This window comes from Coffea eugenioides, chromosome 9 (assembly GCF_003713205.1).
Source record: "Coffea eugenioides isolate CCC68of chromosome 9, Ceug_1.0, whole genome shotgun sequence".
NCBI classification, from domain to species: Eukaryota; Viridiplantae; Streptophyta; class Magnoliopsida; order Gentianales; family Rubiaceae; genus Coffea; species Coffea eugenioides.
Genome location: NC_040043.1, coordinates 38,796,580 through 38,812,513, shown reverse-complemented (window position 1 = coordinate 38,812,513; position 15,934 = coordinate 38,796,580). Strand labels below are relative to the sequence as shown.

Below are 15,934 nucleotides of genomic sequence, written 5' to 3'. Positions count from 1 at the left end.
AGATAATGTAAAAGATGACACAAAATTTTAGCACCACAGATTCAAATCACACTTTATATACTTAGATATTCGAAAGATGTTTCCTTAGTGACATGTTATAGTTCTTGGACAAACATACTTACTTTTGTTAAGGTTAATAAAAGACTAAAGGAATTTTGGAAATTTTCCTTAATATTATGTTCATAACGTTTAATTGTATATTCTAATTTTTGGTAAATTAACCAACCTCAAACCTGATCATATGCTACTTTGGTAAGATTAATTAAAAAAATGAAATTTAGATTTCACAATTATTGGCACTCTTTCCTATTTTTGATATGCCACATTTGGATTATTCTACTTTTAGAAACTAAACTTAACTAATAAAACAATATTTTTAGATTTAACCCAAACAAAAAGCATTAATGATATTTTGATGAATGAATAAATTAAAATCTGAGAAAAACAAATGGGGAGCTGAAGGCTCATTGAGAGGTTTAGGTTGAAAAATGTACGTCTCCACATAAATAAATAAATAAATATATATATATATAAAGTAAATTTTCTGATTTGTTTTATGACAAGGTCAGTATTTTTGTCATGGCTAACTCCTTTCATGAATTATGCAAAACACAATCCACATACACACATATACATACATACATACATACATACATACATACATATATACATACATATATATATGTATAGAAAAGATTAATTCATATATAAATACACACAAATTTTCTGATTTGTTTTACGACAAGGCTAGTGTTTTTGTTATAGCTAACTCCTTTCATGAATCATGCGCAACACAATCCACCATGGCTGACGATTTGATTTTGTTTATCGAGTTTTCTCTCAACTGAAAAAGAGCTTATCATTCACTTTCAGTATCAGTGACACTTGAATAATAAGCTTGTTTAGTACAACTAAATGGAATTTCTTTGGTATTGGTCATCTGAAAAAGTAATCTCAGAGAAAGCACCAGCTACGGTTATAAATGTTTCTACAAAATTGTTGATAACATGGCGACGACTTAAAGTCTTCATGGAACGTCTCTGGAGTGATGTATTCCTTTATCAATTTGTATCAAAATTGGATTAGTCCATCTCCAAAAATTGATGACTTACAAAATAGGATCCACAAACTTTGCTACGCAGATGAGCTTGCGATTGTTCATTATTAAAGTAGACAACATCAGCCTACAGAGAGCACATCAGTGCCCAGCCTGTCACAAAATATCAGTGTCAATTGTACTACAAAATGTAACTACTAACACAAATATTTAACCATTAAGACATTGAAAATACAAATAATAATAACGTACCTAATAATACAGCAAGTTTTATCACTTATTAAAAATTGTGTCTCAAAATCAATCTCATCTAGCGAACGTTCGTACTAAAACTATTTAAACCATCAATTGCAATTGCTCTATCAATAGTAGAGAATCTTCATCCAATTTGAGACTTTTCCCAAACTACGTATATACAATTAATATGTCGTTTGGAATTTTGCACTTCAACTATAAATGGATTGGTTTTAGGATAGAATTTTAAATTTAACATTATTACCCATGGAGTTGTTTTGCTTCTTAAATGACTCGTATACATCAGAGGTGTTAGGTTCATGAGTAAAAAGATTACGTCCCACATTAATCCGAGAGATGGAGAAAGAGTGGTTAATATGTAAATAAGGACCCAAGACCTAATGGTTTAAACTTTTGGGTCAAAGTTGGGTTCATAATTTCCATATTGGACTCTTTGGTGGGTTCTCTCGAGATGTTTCCCTCTATCAAGAATTGATTTCATACCAAAGCAAAAGGTTTGTAAGTCTAACTATTATTGTAAATAAGCTAGACAGATTACCTGTTGTTCAATAGTTTAGTATCCATACTTCGTATAAGACATAATGCACTTGTTTGTAACTTTCAAAAGATTTTCATGTAGGAATTTTTTGTTTTGAGGAAAAAGGGTGTATATCTCAGTCCATAACTTTTAACGATTACAAAACAATTGGATGTTACTAATATTCTTTGGAGAGATTGTTTCAGGAATTGGAACAAAAACAAGGTCAAAGACTTGAAGCCAAAACAGGATCAAAGATTGACAAATTGCTGAAATAGCTGTCGGACGCACAAAAGGACCATATCAGACGGCCGAAAACCATTGAGTAACTTCGGAGGCATGAAGAACTCACACTCGGACGTCCGAAGATAATAAACCAAGTCTTCTATGATCACTGACCTCGATCGGACACACAATACCTCAGTACCGGACGTCCGACAAATGTTGCGGTACTTTGGACTCAATACACTGAGAGCACCGGACGTCCGAAAGAAATGAAGAAGGATTTGCAAGTTTACATCTTACCTTCGGACGTATATTGTGGAAGGACCGGACGTCCTAAGAATCTCAAGAAAATGTCTTGAACTCACTGTCTTCGTTTGGACGCAGAAAATCAGAGTACCGGACATCCGACACCACCAACGGCTAGTTGACTCTTTAGCTGCCTTCTATCCGTTGACAGCATTAATTGACGAATTTTTTGGTCTCCTATAAATAGAGAATAGTCAACTACTTAAAAAAAAATTTTACACATTAAGTCTACATCAGATTTTGAGTGATTCAAGTGTAAGAATACTCCAAAAAGAAGATTTGTACTCTTAGTTGTGTAATCTTCATTTAGCTTTTCAAGTGTGATTCAGTTTCTTCAATAGTGTAGCTTTGTGAGGGTTATCCGAGTGATTGTAAAACTTCCTTGCTTGATCGAGTGAGACTTGAGGCAAGGAGGAAGTGATCCTTCCAGTACACAAGAGATTGGTTGTAAGTTGATCAACTTGAAGAAGCTTGGTATATAAAGTGATATTCAAACTTAAGTCAAGTAGGGAAGACTATCACCCATTGGCCCCATTTAGATAAGTAGGGAAGACTTTTTTTTTTTTTTGATAATAGGGCACAAATAAGAAACAAAAGCAATTTTAACACATATAAAAGTATTTGGGAAGAGAAGGAGAATAAATATACAAACAAACATTTAACTATTTATTAACTCAAAACTCAATCATAGTAATATCAAATTGTAACTTTTCGCTTACAACAACTTACGAATCTAAACTATGAGACTTTCCCTCAAATTTACTCTCAAAACTCGACTCAATTTTTCAAGTAATAATCTACTACTCTAGTAGTATTTATGCATTGTTAAACTTATTAAACAAATACAATTATAAACCGAAACTTATTTGGAACTGATTTGAAATCTCCTAAACCAATATGGGAACTAAACAAACAAGACACCGAAACAAGAAACTAGAAGAATTGGAAAACTAAATACTAAGATAGTTGGGTTTAATTTCCTTTATTGCCTTCCTTAAACCATGCTCGTTATTGTGCTCACCTCCAATGTCATTTCGAACTTGAATCTCTATGAAAAGCTCAGTTGCAGTAGACACAACATTTAACTCCAACTTATGATTGATTTTTAGTTTCATCTTTACACGTAACAGTGGTCGAAACTTATACTTTTTGAACAATTTCTTACCTTGATCACTTATGTCAAAAAAGTTAAACATGTTCATCCAAACTCCATTCATTACTCCACATCACCAAGAAAATTTCCCAACACTAGAAAATCATATTTGCCACCTCCAATGTTTTTAACAACATCACCATATTTTTCCTTTAATTTTTTTCACACTAACAATCGCATCAATTTTAACAATCGCATTTTTCGCTTCAAAAAATTCATCAACCACAATGAAATCAAAAATTTCTCTCTTATCACAATCTTTAGTTACATTTTCCATATCACCAACGACTTCACTTTCTTTCTCAACCACATGTGAAATTTCTTTTTCGGCCACAAATTTTTCATCTTCATGTGTACCCATAATTTCTACAATTTCTTCTTTCTTTGACTCATAAAAAAAAATTCTCCTACCTCATCACAAAATTCTTCTCCACCATGACCATAGAAATTCATCAAAAATTTCCAAACCTCCGTTGCTGTGTTTACATCTATAAATTTTTTGGCTACATGCAATTGGACTTGGGTGTTGAGATATTGGAATGCCTTGCAGTCTAACTATTTATTCTTCTCTAACTCTTACACTGCTTGATAATTCGTACCTTCTATAGGTTTCGTGAACCCCTTTTAGACAAAATCCCAAATTCCAATAGCTTGAAGTTTTTTTTTTCATCATCCAACTCCAAATCTCAAAATCATTTTTACCATCAAAAATAAAAACATCACAACGTGATGAATAACATTGATCCATGCTTCAATTTCATGAACAAGCCCTAGAATCAAAGTCCAGACCTCTAATACTTTGTAGGAAAATAGCCCATAGGATAAATAATCAAAACAAATCACACACTCGAAGAAATAGCATGGCAGCGAAATATTTATAAACAAACAAAACGGGCTCAAGAAAGAAATGAAGGAAACTAATTCCTAAACTAATATTAAAACTAAACAAACAAGACACCAAAACAAGATATCAGAAGAATTAGGAAACTAAATACTAAGATAGCTTGGTTTAATTTCCTTCAGTTAGTGAAACTAGTTAGGAAAGGAGTTTGGTAGTCATTCCTTTCTTATAGTCAATCTTTCCCTCTGCATCTCTTTCTTCTTCTCTCGTTGTGATCATTCCTCATTCTTGAACTAATTCTTTCCTTCTCTATTTCAATTTTCTCCCAAATCAATACTTAATTTGGACTCCAATGTTTGAGTCCCTGATAGTTGTTGGTATGAAGCGGTTGACTCTGGCTGCTTGAATACCCCCTGATCATGGCTGAAACTACTTGTTTTAAGTCTTTGAAGGAGCAGGTCAAGAAACAGAAGCAAGGTTGAGCAAGGCTCTGGCTTCCATAGGAAATTTTTAGCAGCAGTTAGACTCCATGAATAATTTCCAGCAACATTTTAAAGATGAGTGGGAAAGTAATGGCAAGAAGATGGAGTCCATGATTCACAATGTGCATCAGAAATTCAGCTCCTCTATGATGGTGATGTCTTGTAAAGACAATTAGAAAGCAATCTGCGAAGAAGAAAATTTTGGGATTCCCACCTCCTAGAAGCAACAGAAGTTGCTATCCACCAATGAACCTGGAGCGACTACTAAGGAGAACTGGAGTAGGATTCCTTTTCTCAGTTACTCTTAAGGTTGAATTACCAATGTTCTTTAGGGATAATCTCAGGGAATGAGTCAGAAAATGCCATAAATTATTCTTGTTTTACAAATATTTTTTATGAAAATAGAATGAATGTGATTGGAATGTATTATGAGGGAATAACAGATAACTAGTTTCTGGGGGTCAAGATTGAAAAACCTAGCTAGTTTGTCTTGGAAGGAATTAAAGAACTATCGTGCACACATTTTTTGACAGAAGAAATTTGGAAAAATTCAATAAGTCGCAATAGATTGGTAATTTAGAAGAATAACAAGAGAAGTTTGAACAGTAGAAAACTTTGATGCTCCTCAAGAGTAATAAGACTTAGTGAACGATATTCTGTCTCCAGTTTCATTAGCGGGCTTAGAGAAGAAATTAGGCACAATCAAGATGTTCAAACCTGAGATTTTAATAGTAGCATTTGACGTAGACAGATTAGACAAGGGGGTAGGCAGAATGTGGACTCCAGATTTGAATTATATAAAATCAAAATTGGCCATGGTATTGGAACTAATAGCTATAGGCTCCCTCATTATCGAGTTGAAAAAAGAGCTTCTGCCAATTAGGATTCTAGTCCTGACGTCATATAGAAAATTTCAGCATCCAATACCAGAGGAATAATAATTTTTGTTTCAAGTGTGCCAACAAATTTGGAGCAGGGCATCAAAGTAAAATGAAGCAGCTGCATCTGATGGCAGAAGACGAAGAGGAGGAAATTGGGTTTGCAGATGTCCAAGGGAAGCAAGATGAGGTTACTAGTAATATTGGGGTTGTGGTCGACATGTCATTTCCTACTTTTGTCTTCTGGGCTCAAAAGAAAGACCATTACTCTACAACAAGTTATGAGAACTGTAGTAGTGAACGTATTGGTGGACACTGGAAGTTCTGATAGCTTTATCAGTCACAGCTTAGCAAAAGATTCTGATGACTAAGTTACTAAAAATTTGGTACGTAAGCTAATTGTAGTCGGAGAGTAAGTGCATTCCACATGACAATTTGGGCTTTTATAGGAGTGTTGTGGCACATTAGGTAAATGTTGGAAACAAAATGTAATATTGGAAGTCTAGGGAGAGGACAGATCCAATCAAAACAAAGCTTATTCACCATTTTGTTCTCCTGAGCCTTGGATTTGGAGGTACTCATACTTTACCACCTTAAACCTTAAAAATATGCACCTCACACCACCAGAAATCTAGTGAATATTTGAAATCTTACCTTTGTCAATGTTTGAAATCTTAACTTTGTCAAGAAAATTGAGTGTTATGACAATATTGCTCTTTTGTTGATGACATTATATATAGTTTACTATTAATGCCCTTTTGCTGGTGGAGAAAGTGGATTTTTTTTATTTAATCTCTATTTATTCTCCTTTAAGTCTAGATGTAATATATATTAGTCCTTATTAAAAATTTAGTTAAGTAATTCATAGTTGACTAATCTGATAAACAAAATATAACAAAAATATTCTTCTAACAATTTACATAAACTAAAAGAATAAAATATTACGCTGTTAAGTAGTAACAAGCTTAATATTACAGCATGATTTCAAAATTTTGCCAACTTTATTTATTGTTATTACTATATTATTTTTTATTACTACATTATTTATTATTACTATTAGATTTAAAGTCCAATAAATTGAAAACAATGTATAAGATAAAAGAACATTAATTCAACATGAATTTGAAAAGACTTTAAGGATATTAAATTGAAAAAGCTTTTTTTGGTTTTATTAATTTGATTATTTGTATATTAGATACTATAGAGAAGATATAAATTTTTTAGCAACAAAATGGCAATAATGATAAATTATTAATCATTTCAGAAATGAAAGGGCATTAACATCCTTACACTCACTTTTTTCCTTATGACGTTAATATTTATATCTTTGACTAGTTTTCAAGGGGCCAAGTATACAATTTTAAGGCTCGTAATAGTAAATTCAAAAGTGTGCCTACACCCAAAGTTTAGCAGAGTAGAGTGTGACTGACCCTTAGAACAAACAACGATGGAGCAAATTGAAAAGCATGTACTTGTTAATGGGGCAATTCACAATAAAGCCTTATATTTATGCGAATACTTACCTCTAGGATATCACCAACGTTGACTATAAAAGCATTAGGCAGTGGAATAACGGGAACCCAAGCTTCATTTTCCGTGATTTGGAGACCTTGTACATCGTTGATTTGAAGTAAAATGGCGAGGCTAACTGGATCAGAGTGATGGCAGAGGCCTGTGACCAGTTCAAGTTGAGGACATAGAGGATAGTAAGTGAGCCTCATGGATTGCAACCCTTCTTCTAAAAGCACTTCAATTTCTTCATGCTTCATTCCTAATGCTTTTGCTATTAGGTTGAGAATCTTCAAGGCAAGACTTTTGAGCTCTATAGAGTACTCTTGAAGACTTTCCCTACGTAGTAGAACCAAGAACATTTGAAGGAATATTGATAGGTATCGTGCCTGTGCAATAATAATAAAAACCTAACTACTACTAAATGCAGGCAATAATTAATCCTAGGTACTGGAGCAGGGACTCTAGGTGTACAATGGGTTACTTGATTTACCATGTTCCCGAAGAGTTTGCTTAATCCGATATACCAGAATTAATTAGTTGACAAAATTTACTAAATAGTAGACAGTGGCAAGTAGGGTCGTCTCCTCAGGAACTGGGGATATTTGTCTCTTTGAGATTCCAATTGGTAAAGGGGGATTTTATCGGACTAAAACTAAAAGTAGTTAAGCAATTCACTAAAAATAAATAATTAACTAGCACGAATATAGCAGGAATTAAATCAAGAATAGATAAATTCTAACCAAGGATACAACTACTTAGACACAGTCCACTTACCCGATCATTGATGCAAGGGAGGTTTACTTAATTAATTAATAGGCTAGTTATAGCCGCCGACGAACTCTAACGATCAATTTTTCCTTAATTTATTGATAACCAAGGTACGACCATTGATTACCCCTAACCAGAAAATACTCCTAGGTACGGCCGTAGGAATTAATTTTTCAATTGCATTAAGAACTAGAAAAACCTAACTCCTAATCAATAACACGCTACGAGGGTTATTTAAATTAGATTGCCCGTTTCCCTAGTGTGTAAACACGCCAGTTGCCACTAATATTAATCAATCAAACAATTACGGATTTAATTGACTAATTTGGCAGGAGATTAATAAGTCACATTGAACATCGGGCCCTTGACATCCAACTAACAAAATAATCCCATGAAAATTCAAATAGACAACGTGCAAATATTAAGAAATTAAGAAACGTGTGAAAACTAATTAGATTTCACAGATATTCGGAACTGCGCCGTCGAGTTGATCCTTGACTAGATGAAAGGCTTAGCCACGCTGCATAAATAAATCTCCACGCAAATCAATTGATTGGAAAGGCATCACGTTTTTCACTAGAAAGCAAGAAGTAAAAGAAGTTTTTCCCGTTGGGAAATATTGTCGAACACCTGGAATGCGTCAAAGGAAAAAAAGAAAGAAACTAAACTCTTGCTCCTAAGCTATCGTAGCCTCTGTACGTTTTTTTTTCCCAAAGGCAAAAGCAAATGACTAAAGCTATCTAGTAGTGGTCCCCCACGCAATTGAGAGTCAAAGTACAAGAAGAAAGCCCCTGCCAATTCCACTTTTCTCGTTTCCTCTTCATAAGAGGACTCCTAGTCAGCAAGAGGGAAATAGAAATCCATTTCTTCTCAGCAATGTGGGACAGATTTGTGAAGTTTTTAGAAATCTTCCATTTTCCCCAGAGAGTCCCTCCTTTTTTTCACTTTTCTGCTCCACTCCCTGAAATTGAGTCCAAATACCAAATATAAGTAAATATTAATAATTAAAACAATATTTGGCAAGAACAAAGGGGAAAATTAACAATAAAATTACTAACAATTAACACCTCATCAATTCCGCCCACACCTGAACCATGCTTGCCCTCAAGTCTGAGAACAACAATTGAACACCAAAATTTGACAATGGCTATTGCTCCAACTACCGTATTGCCAAGATACCCAGAAAAACATATATCAAGCATCACAGGTCAAGATAAAAAAAAATCACCTCGGTTAGCTTACCAACCACCAACTCCTCCAATTTAAAGCAAATTAATCTAAGAAAAAGGAATGGTTGCTCACATTTATCAACAAATGGTCCAACTATTAACCAAAATCTCACATTTAACCCATAAATCGGCAAGCTAATTTTATCACTTTTTCTATTTTTTTCTTTTTTTTTTCTTTTCAATAGTAACTAAAGACTTAATCTCTAGCCATTAGAGTCTTTTGATGTGAACTCCAACATTTGTCAGATGAAGGAGCCCGGTTACTCAACTCCTATCGCTATATAATCACGTACTCATAGAGACCACTACTTTTTGAAGCGAGAATCAACATTTTAGGTAAAAATCCCCGGTTACTCGGTAGTAGCAACTAGCGGAGCACAGTCAATTTTTATTTATAACCATATAGCACAATAACTAAAAACAACACAAAAGTAACAGCAACCAGTCTCAAATTTCCAAACATGTAAAACTAAAATTAATAACTGGACCAATTCACATGAAACATGCCAACAATCATTCCCTATGCCCAGAAAAGTTAACCAAAAAGTAGAAGAGTCAAGCAATTACTGATATTCACCAAAGAGAAATTCCTGAACTCAACCACATTAATTTGATACCCTTTTATTACTAAAACTTGGCAATAGCAGCATTAAAAACAACAACCTAACATCAAAACTTGGTATTCATATAAGAACTAATCACTAGAAAAAAAAAGAAAGAAAAGAAAATAAATGAAAGGTAGACGAAAACAAGCTAAAAATAAAGGAAAACCCTCTAGAAACTAAAAACTGAAAAAACTAGCACTACAACTGATCCCTCCCACACCTAAATGACACATTGCCCTCAATGTGACTAACCAACAGCAAAAGTAAAGAGAAGGGCAACGGTACTTCCCTGAAGTCGTCAAAATAGTGGAGGTTCAGGTGGAAACTGAGGAGCAAGGCCTGCATGGTGCATAAATGCTGCCAAATTCTGCACCATGTTATGCAAGTTGACGTCAATGTGGGTCACTCGAGTCTCCAGTAGCTCAACCGTCATCCGAAGTTGGAGCCAATCGTCAGCCCCTGGGGTAGGATCGGAGGTAGACAGGCCGGGGTCACCGCCATCAGCGGAGGAGCGGGCAAAAGATGACCGAGGGGGGGCGCGAAGCGGTCCTGGGGGAACAACCTCCCACCCGTTGTCACCTTCCCGAACCAAGCCCATTTTCTCTAGACAAGGAATGTCCAAGGGCTCCATTTGACAGGCGACATGCAAATCATGATTAGAAAGATCAAACACATGCAAATTAATAGCCAAATGAGTAATGTATGACCCAAGAATTAGGGGGCGCTTCCTTTAGGTAAAACAGATTTGAACTGAGAAGTGAGCCAGCACCCTAAGTTAACTTTAACGTTATTATGCATGTGCTAAATAAAGACAAAATTCCAGTTTAGACAACACGCCCGAGCTATCTCGCCTACTCGAGAAACTATAGGCCAAGAAACGGTAAATATAGTGAGACGCCGGGTCCTTCAGATAAGAACCCTTAGATAGACGAGGGTCATAATTATCACGGTCTATCAACATCTCCTCCCAAAAATATCGATAGTGGGAGAAAAAAGGCTGTACGTAGTCACATGCACTCTCGGTATACTCACGAGAGTCGGCATATGCCTGATCAATAAACCAAGGGTAAGATTGAATGGTGGAACTCTTGACCCATTAGTCTAAAACGGATGACATTGGGAGTAGAAACTGTGTAACCCGTGGGGAGGTCGAACTCGAATGTGGCATAGAACTCCCTAACCAACTCGACAAAAGTTGGATGGTCAACAATATAAGTGTAGGGATGCCACCCAATGGCCTGGATCAAGCGATCAAAGTCAACCCTAATATTTAGAAGGCCCAAGGTGGCGGCGTCTCGATATTGGCAGGGGGTAATCCGACGTTCACAACAAGCGGCATATCGCTGCTTGTCGGTGGCCCTGGTAAAATTCAAATTACCCCCAAAATGTGCAAGGTCAGAAATATGGATGCCTCTTTGCCTCCCAAGGCGAGCCCTTCTTCCGGAGGAAAAAGGTTCGTGCGAGGGGTCAGAGGCGGGAATGGAGGGCTGGGGTGGGGAAGGCTGTGAGTGTCTAGGTGTCCTAGACCTAAAAATGGATCTCGGCCTCACCATGGTAACTAACAGGCAACCCAAACAATAGAAAGCACAATTTAGGCACCCAAAAGCTAGAAAAATACCCCAACAGTACAGCAAAGTCAAACAATAAGCCTTGGTGTCCCAACCTTAGCCAAATGCAGAATCAATGGACCCCAAAGTGCAACAAATGCTCCCAAGAACTCAGTGATTGAAATCAAAAGGACACAATACCCCCAAACAAGGCAAATAGAGGCATCCTACTTCAACAAGCAAATGCAAACGGCACATTCATATCCCAATACAACAAACAAATGCAGAAAAGTACCCAACTAACGGCACTTCAAGGGGCACAAGACAGAAACTAGCAAAACAGAACTCAAGTGATACCAACAGAGACCTCAACAGAGCAGTGAATTCATCCAATTTGAGCAAGTGAAACTCAACAAGTGTCACCAATTGGACAGTCAATTACCTAATTCAACCTGCTAAAATTAGCAATTGACCCAAGAAAAGGGAAATTCCAGCAACAGTAGTTTGGAGATCTAGCAGGAGCAACACTTTAAGCACAAAGGCCCAACAGTCAATGGTGCACAACAAAAATTAAATCAGCAGAACCTCTTAGAAATCGCAACCAATGGTGCACAGAAGCAGCAACCAAATTCCCAACCCAAAATCGCAACGAACGCCCAACAGAAGCAACAAACCTCCAAAATCAACTCCCAATAACTTCCAAATAAAATAGCTATCAGAGGGTCTAGAGAATATCAATCTTAAGGGCCAATAGAAGTCCGAAACGAATGAACACGTGATAAATCAACCAAATATCCCCTCAGTACAATGAGGTGCACCTAATTAAGAAGTAGGCAACAAAGAAACCTGCAACTAATGCTCCATTAAATTGACTAACAATTTAGAAAACCAATAACTCCACCTCTCAGTACGGTGGCAGCAGAGAAGGGGGCAGTTTGCGGCTGGGTGGACTGAGCAGGGGGTGACCGTGGGTGGTGGAGCAGGTTGGCGCCAGGCCTACGCGGCTGCGAAGAGGTAGGAGGTGGAGGCAGTGAGCTGTGGGCAGCTAGGGAGCACGCGCTGGAGAGTGAGATCGAGAGACAGAGACGGCGAGCTGGAGTTGGCGGCGTGGAGCAGGTGGCGCATGAGGAAGAGATGGGTGGTGAAGTTGGGAGAACTGCTGGGGGCGCGCGAGGGCCGCGCGCGAGGAAGAGGAGTGCAGCGGTGTTCGGCTGTCGGCTGCGCTCATGGGCAGCGTGCGATGGCGGCGCTGGTCGCGGAGAGAGAGAGAGAGGTCGAGCAGGAGGCGGCGGTGGAGTTGCGGCGCTCGAAGGGAGGAGCTTGTGAGCTGGTGGAGAAACTCTAGATGTGCAATGGGTAACTTGATTCACCCTGTTCCCGAAGAGTTTGCTTAATCCGATATACCAGAATTAATTAGTTGACAAAATTTACTAAATAGTAGATAGTGGCAAGTAGGGTCGTCTCCTTTGGGACTGGAGATATTTGTCTCTTTGAAATTCCAATTGGTGAAGGGGGATTTTATCGGACTAAAACTAAAAATAGTTAAGCAATTCACTAAAAATAAATAATTAATTAGCACGCATATAGCAGGAATTAAATCAAGAATAGATAAATTCTAGTCAAAGATACAACAATTCAGACACAGTCCACCTACCCGATCATTGATGCAAGGGAGGTTTACTTAATTAATTAATAGGCTAGTTATAACCGCCGACGAACTCTAACGACCAATTTTTCCTTAATTTATTTATAACCAAGGTACGACCATTGATTACCCCTAATCATAAAATACTCCTAGGTACGACCGTAGGAATTAATTTCCTAATTGCATTAAGAACAAGAAAAACCTAACCCCCAATCAATAACACGCTACGAGGGTTATTTAAATCAGATTGCCCGTTCTCCTAGTGTGTAAACACGCCAATTGCCATTAATATTAATCAATCAAACAATTACGGATTTAATTGACTAATTTGGCAGGACATTAATAAGTCACATTGAACATCGGGCCCTTGACATCCAACTAACAAAATAATCCCATGGAAATTCAAATAGACAACGTGCAAATATTAAGAAACTAAGAAACGTGTGAAAACTAATTAGATATCACAGATATTTGGGACTGCGCCGTCGAGTTGATCCTTGACTAGATGAAAGGTTTAGTCACGCCGCATGAATAAATTTCCACGCAAATTAATTGATTTCAAAGGCATCATGTTTTTCACTAGAAAGCAAGAAGTAAAAGAAGTTTTTCCCCGTTGGAAAATATTGTCGAACACCTGGAATGCGTCAAAGGAAAAAAAAGAAAGAAACTAAACTCTTGCTCCTAAGCTATCGTTGCCTCTGTACGTTTTTTTTCCCCCAAAGGCAAAAGAAAATGACTAAAGCTATCTATAGTGGTCCCCCATGCAATTGAGAGTCAAAGTACAAGAAGAAAGCCCCTGCCAATTCCACTTTTCTTGTTTCCTCTTCATAAGAGGACTCCTAGTCAGCAAGAGGGAAATGGAAATCCGTTTCTTCTCAGCAATGTGGGCCAGATTTGTGAAGTTTTTAGAAATCTTCCATTTTCCCCAGAGAGTCCCTCCTTTTCTTGCACTTTTCTGCTCCACTCCCTGAAATTGAGTCTAAATACCAAATATAAGTAAATATTAATAATTAAAACAATATTTGCCAAGGACAAAGGGAAAAATTAACAATAAAATTACTAACAATTAACATCCTATCAATTCCACCTGAACCTTGCTTGCCCTCAAGTCTGAGAACAGCAATTGAACACCAAAATTTAACAATGGCTATTGCTCCAACTACTGTATTGCCAAGATACCTAGAAAAATCTATATCAAACATCATAGGTCAAGATAAAAAAAAAATCACCCCGGTTAGCTTACCAACTACCAACTCCTCCAATTTAAAGCAAACTAATCTAAGAAAAAGGAATGGTTGCTCACATTTATCAACAAATGGTCCAACTATTAACCAAAATCTCACATTAAACCCATAAATCGGCAAGCTGATTTTATCACATTTTCTATTTTTTTTTTCTTTTTTTTTTCATTTCAATAGTAACTAAAGACTTAATCTCTAACCATTGGAGTCTTTTGACGCGAACTCCAACATTTGTCAGATGAAAGAGCTCGGTTACTCAGCTCTTATCACTATATGATCACGTACTCATAGAGATCACTATTTTTTGATGCGAGAATCGACACTTTAGGTGAAAATCCCCGATTACTCGGTAGTAGTAACTTGCGGAGCACAGTCAATTTTTATTTATAACCTTATAACACAATAACTAAAAGTAACACAAAAGTAATAGCAGCCAACCTCAAATTTTCAAACATAGAGAACTAAAATTAATAACTGGACCAATTCACATGAAAAATGCCAACAATCATTCCCTATGCTCAGAAAAGTTAACCAAAAAGTAGAAGAGTCAAGCAATTACTGATATTCACCAAAGAAAAATTCTTGAACTCAACCAGATTAACTTGATGAGTGACGAGAGAGATGGGCGAAGGGGAGAAGGTCGCACGGGGTGGTGGCGTGCGAGGAAGAGCAAGGGAGGCTGGCGGCGATGGAACTGGCGGCGCGCGGCTAGGGGTCTCGGTTGAAGAAGAAAGGGAAAAGGGAAAGCAAGGCAGCGGGGAAGAAGGAAGAAAGAAAGAAAGAAAGAAAAGTAAGAAAGAAAAGAAGAAGGGAAGAAAGAAGAAAAGAAGAAAGAAAGAAAAAGAAGAAAAGAAGTAGAAAAGAGAAAAGGAAGAAATAAAATAATTTTTTTCTTATTTTTTTTTCTTTTGGGTTTTTATTTTATTCAATTTTTTTCAAAATTATTTGAATATAAATTGTCCAAATTCTGAAATTTTTTTTTATTTTTTGATTTTTTTAATTTTTTTAATTTTTAATTTTTTAATTTTAATATATTTTTAATTAATTAATTAATTATAATTTTTTAGGTTTAAAAAAATAATTCTTCCTTTTTCTTGCCATAATAATAACAAAAATATATTTTGTTTATTTTTATTATTATTAATATTTTTTATTTTTTATTTGTTTTGAATTCATTTTAGGGTCGTCAAACATAGCGTGGGCACGCTAAGATTATAGAACGTCTACTGATTTCAGGAGACACTAACACGGCGTGGGCACGCCAAGATTGCATTTCTTGTCACGGGTGAGGCAGAATCCGCTTAAGCAGATGAAGATTGTGCTAGGACGTGTCAGTGTCACTACTGAAACAAAGCTAGAGTCCAAAGCATGGGCGGCTGTTGTTTGTTGGGGGGGGGGGCGAGAGACAGGCAGGACCATAGGATTTGTTGCCAGCACTACTCTATCAAAATTTTTTGGGACCAGGAGTATGGGAGGTTGTCGGTGACAACTGTCTGAAATTGTGTAAAGATTTTTGAATCCATTGTAATCTGGATTGAATAGACTGTACATCTTTACCATGGAAGTGTAATATTTTGTTACCGCTCATGTGGATATTGCGTACCTGTTGTAAGAATGTATGAGCAGTTTAATTTGAATTACAACCCAAAAATCCTTACACTATTCCGAACAGT

At 36.6% G+C, this 15,934-nt stretch overlaps 1 protein-coding gene across 1 annotated transcript; it reads right to left on the bottom strand.

Annotated features, from left to right (window-relative positions):
* Positions 1-6,249: 6,249 nt before the first annotated feature.
* LOC113782528 (gibberellin 20 oxidase 2-like) lies at positions 6,250-10,426 on the bottom strand. Its single transcript, XM_027328418.1, has 4 exons — positions 10,155-10,426; positions 9,053-9,104; positions 7,238-7,612; positions 6,250-6,345 (listed from the first exon to the last, which is right to left on the bottom strand). Exons 1-4 carry the CDS (start codon positions 10,424-10,426, stop codon positions 6,250-6,252), a joined length of 795 nt encoding a protein of 264 aa, XP_027184219.1.
* Between the last annotated feature and the right edge of the window lie 5,508 nt (positions 10,427-15,934).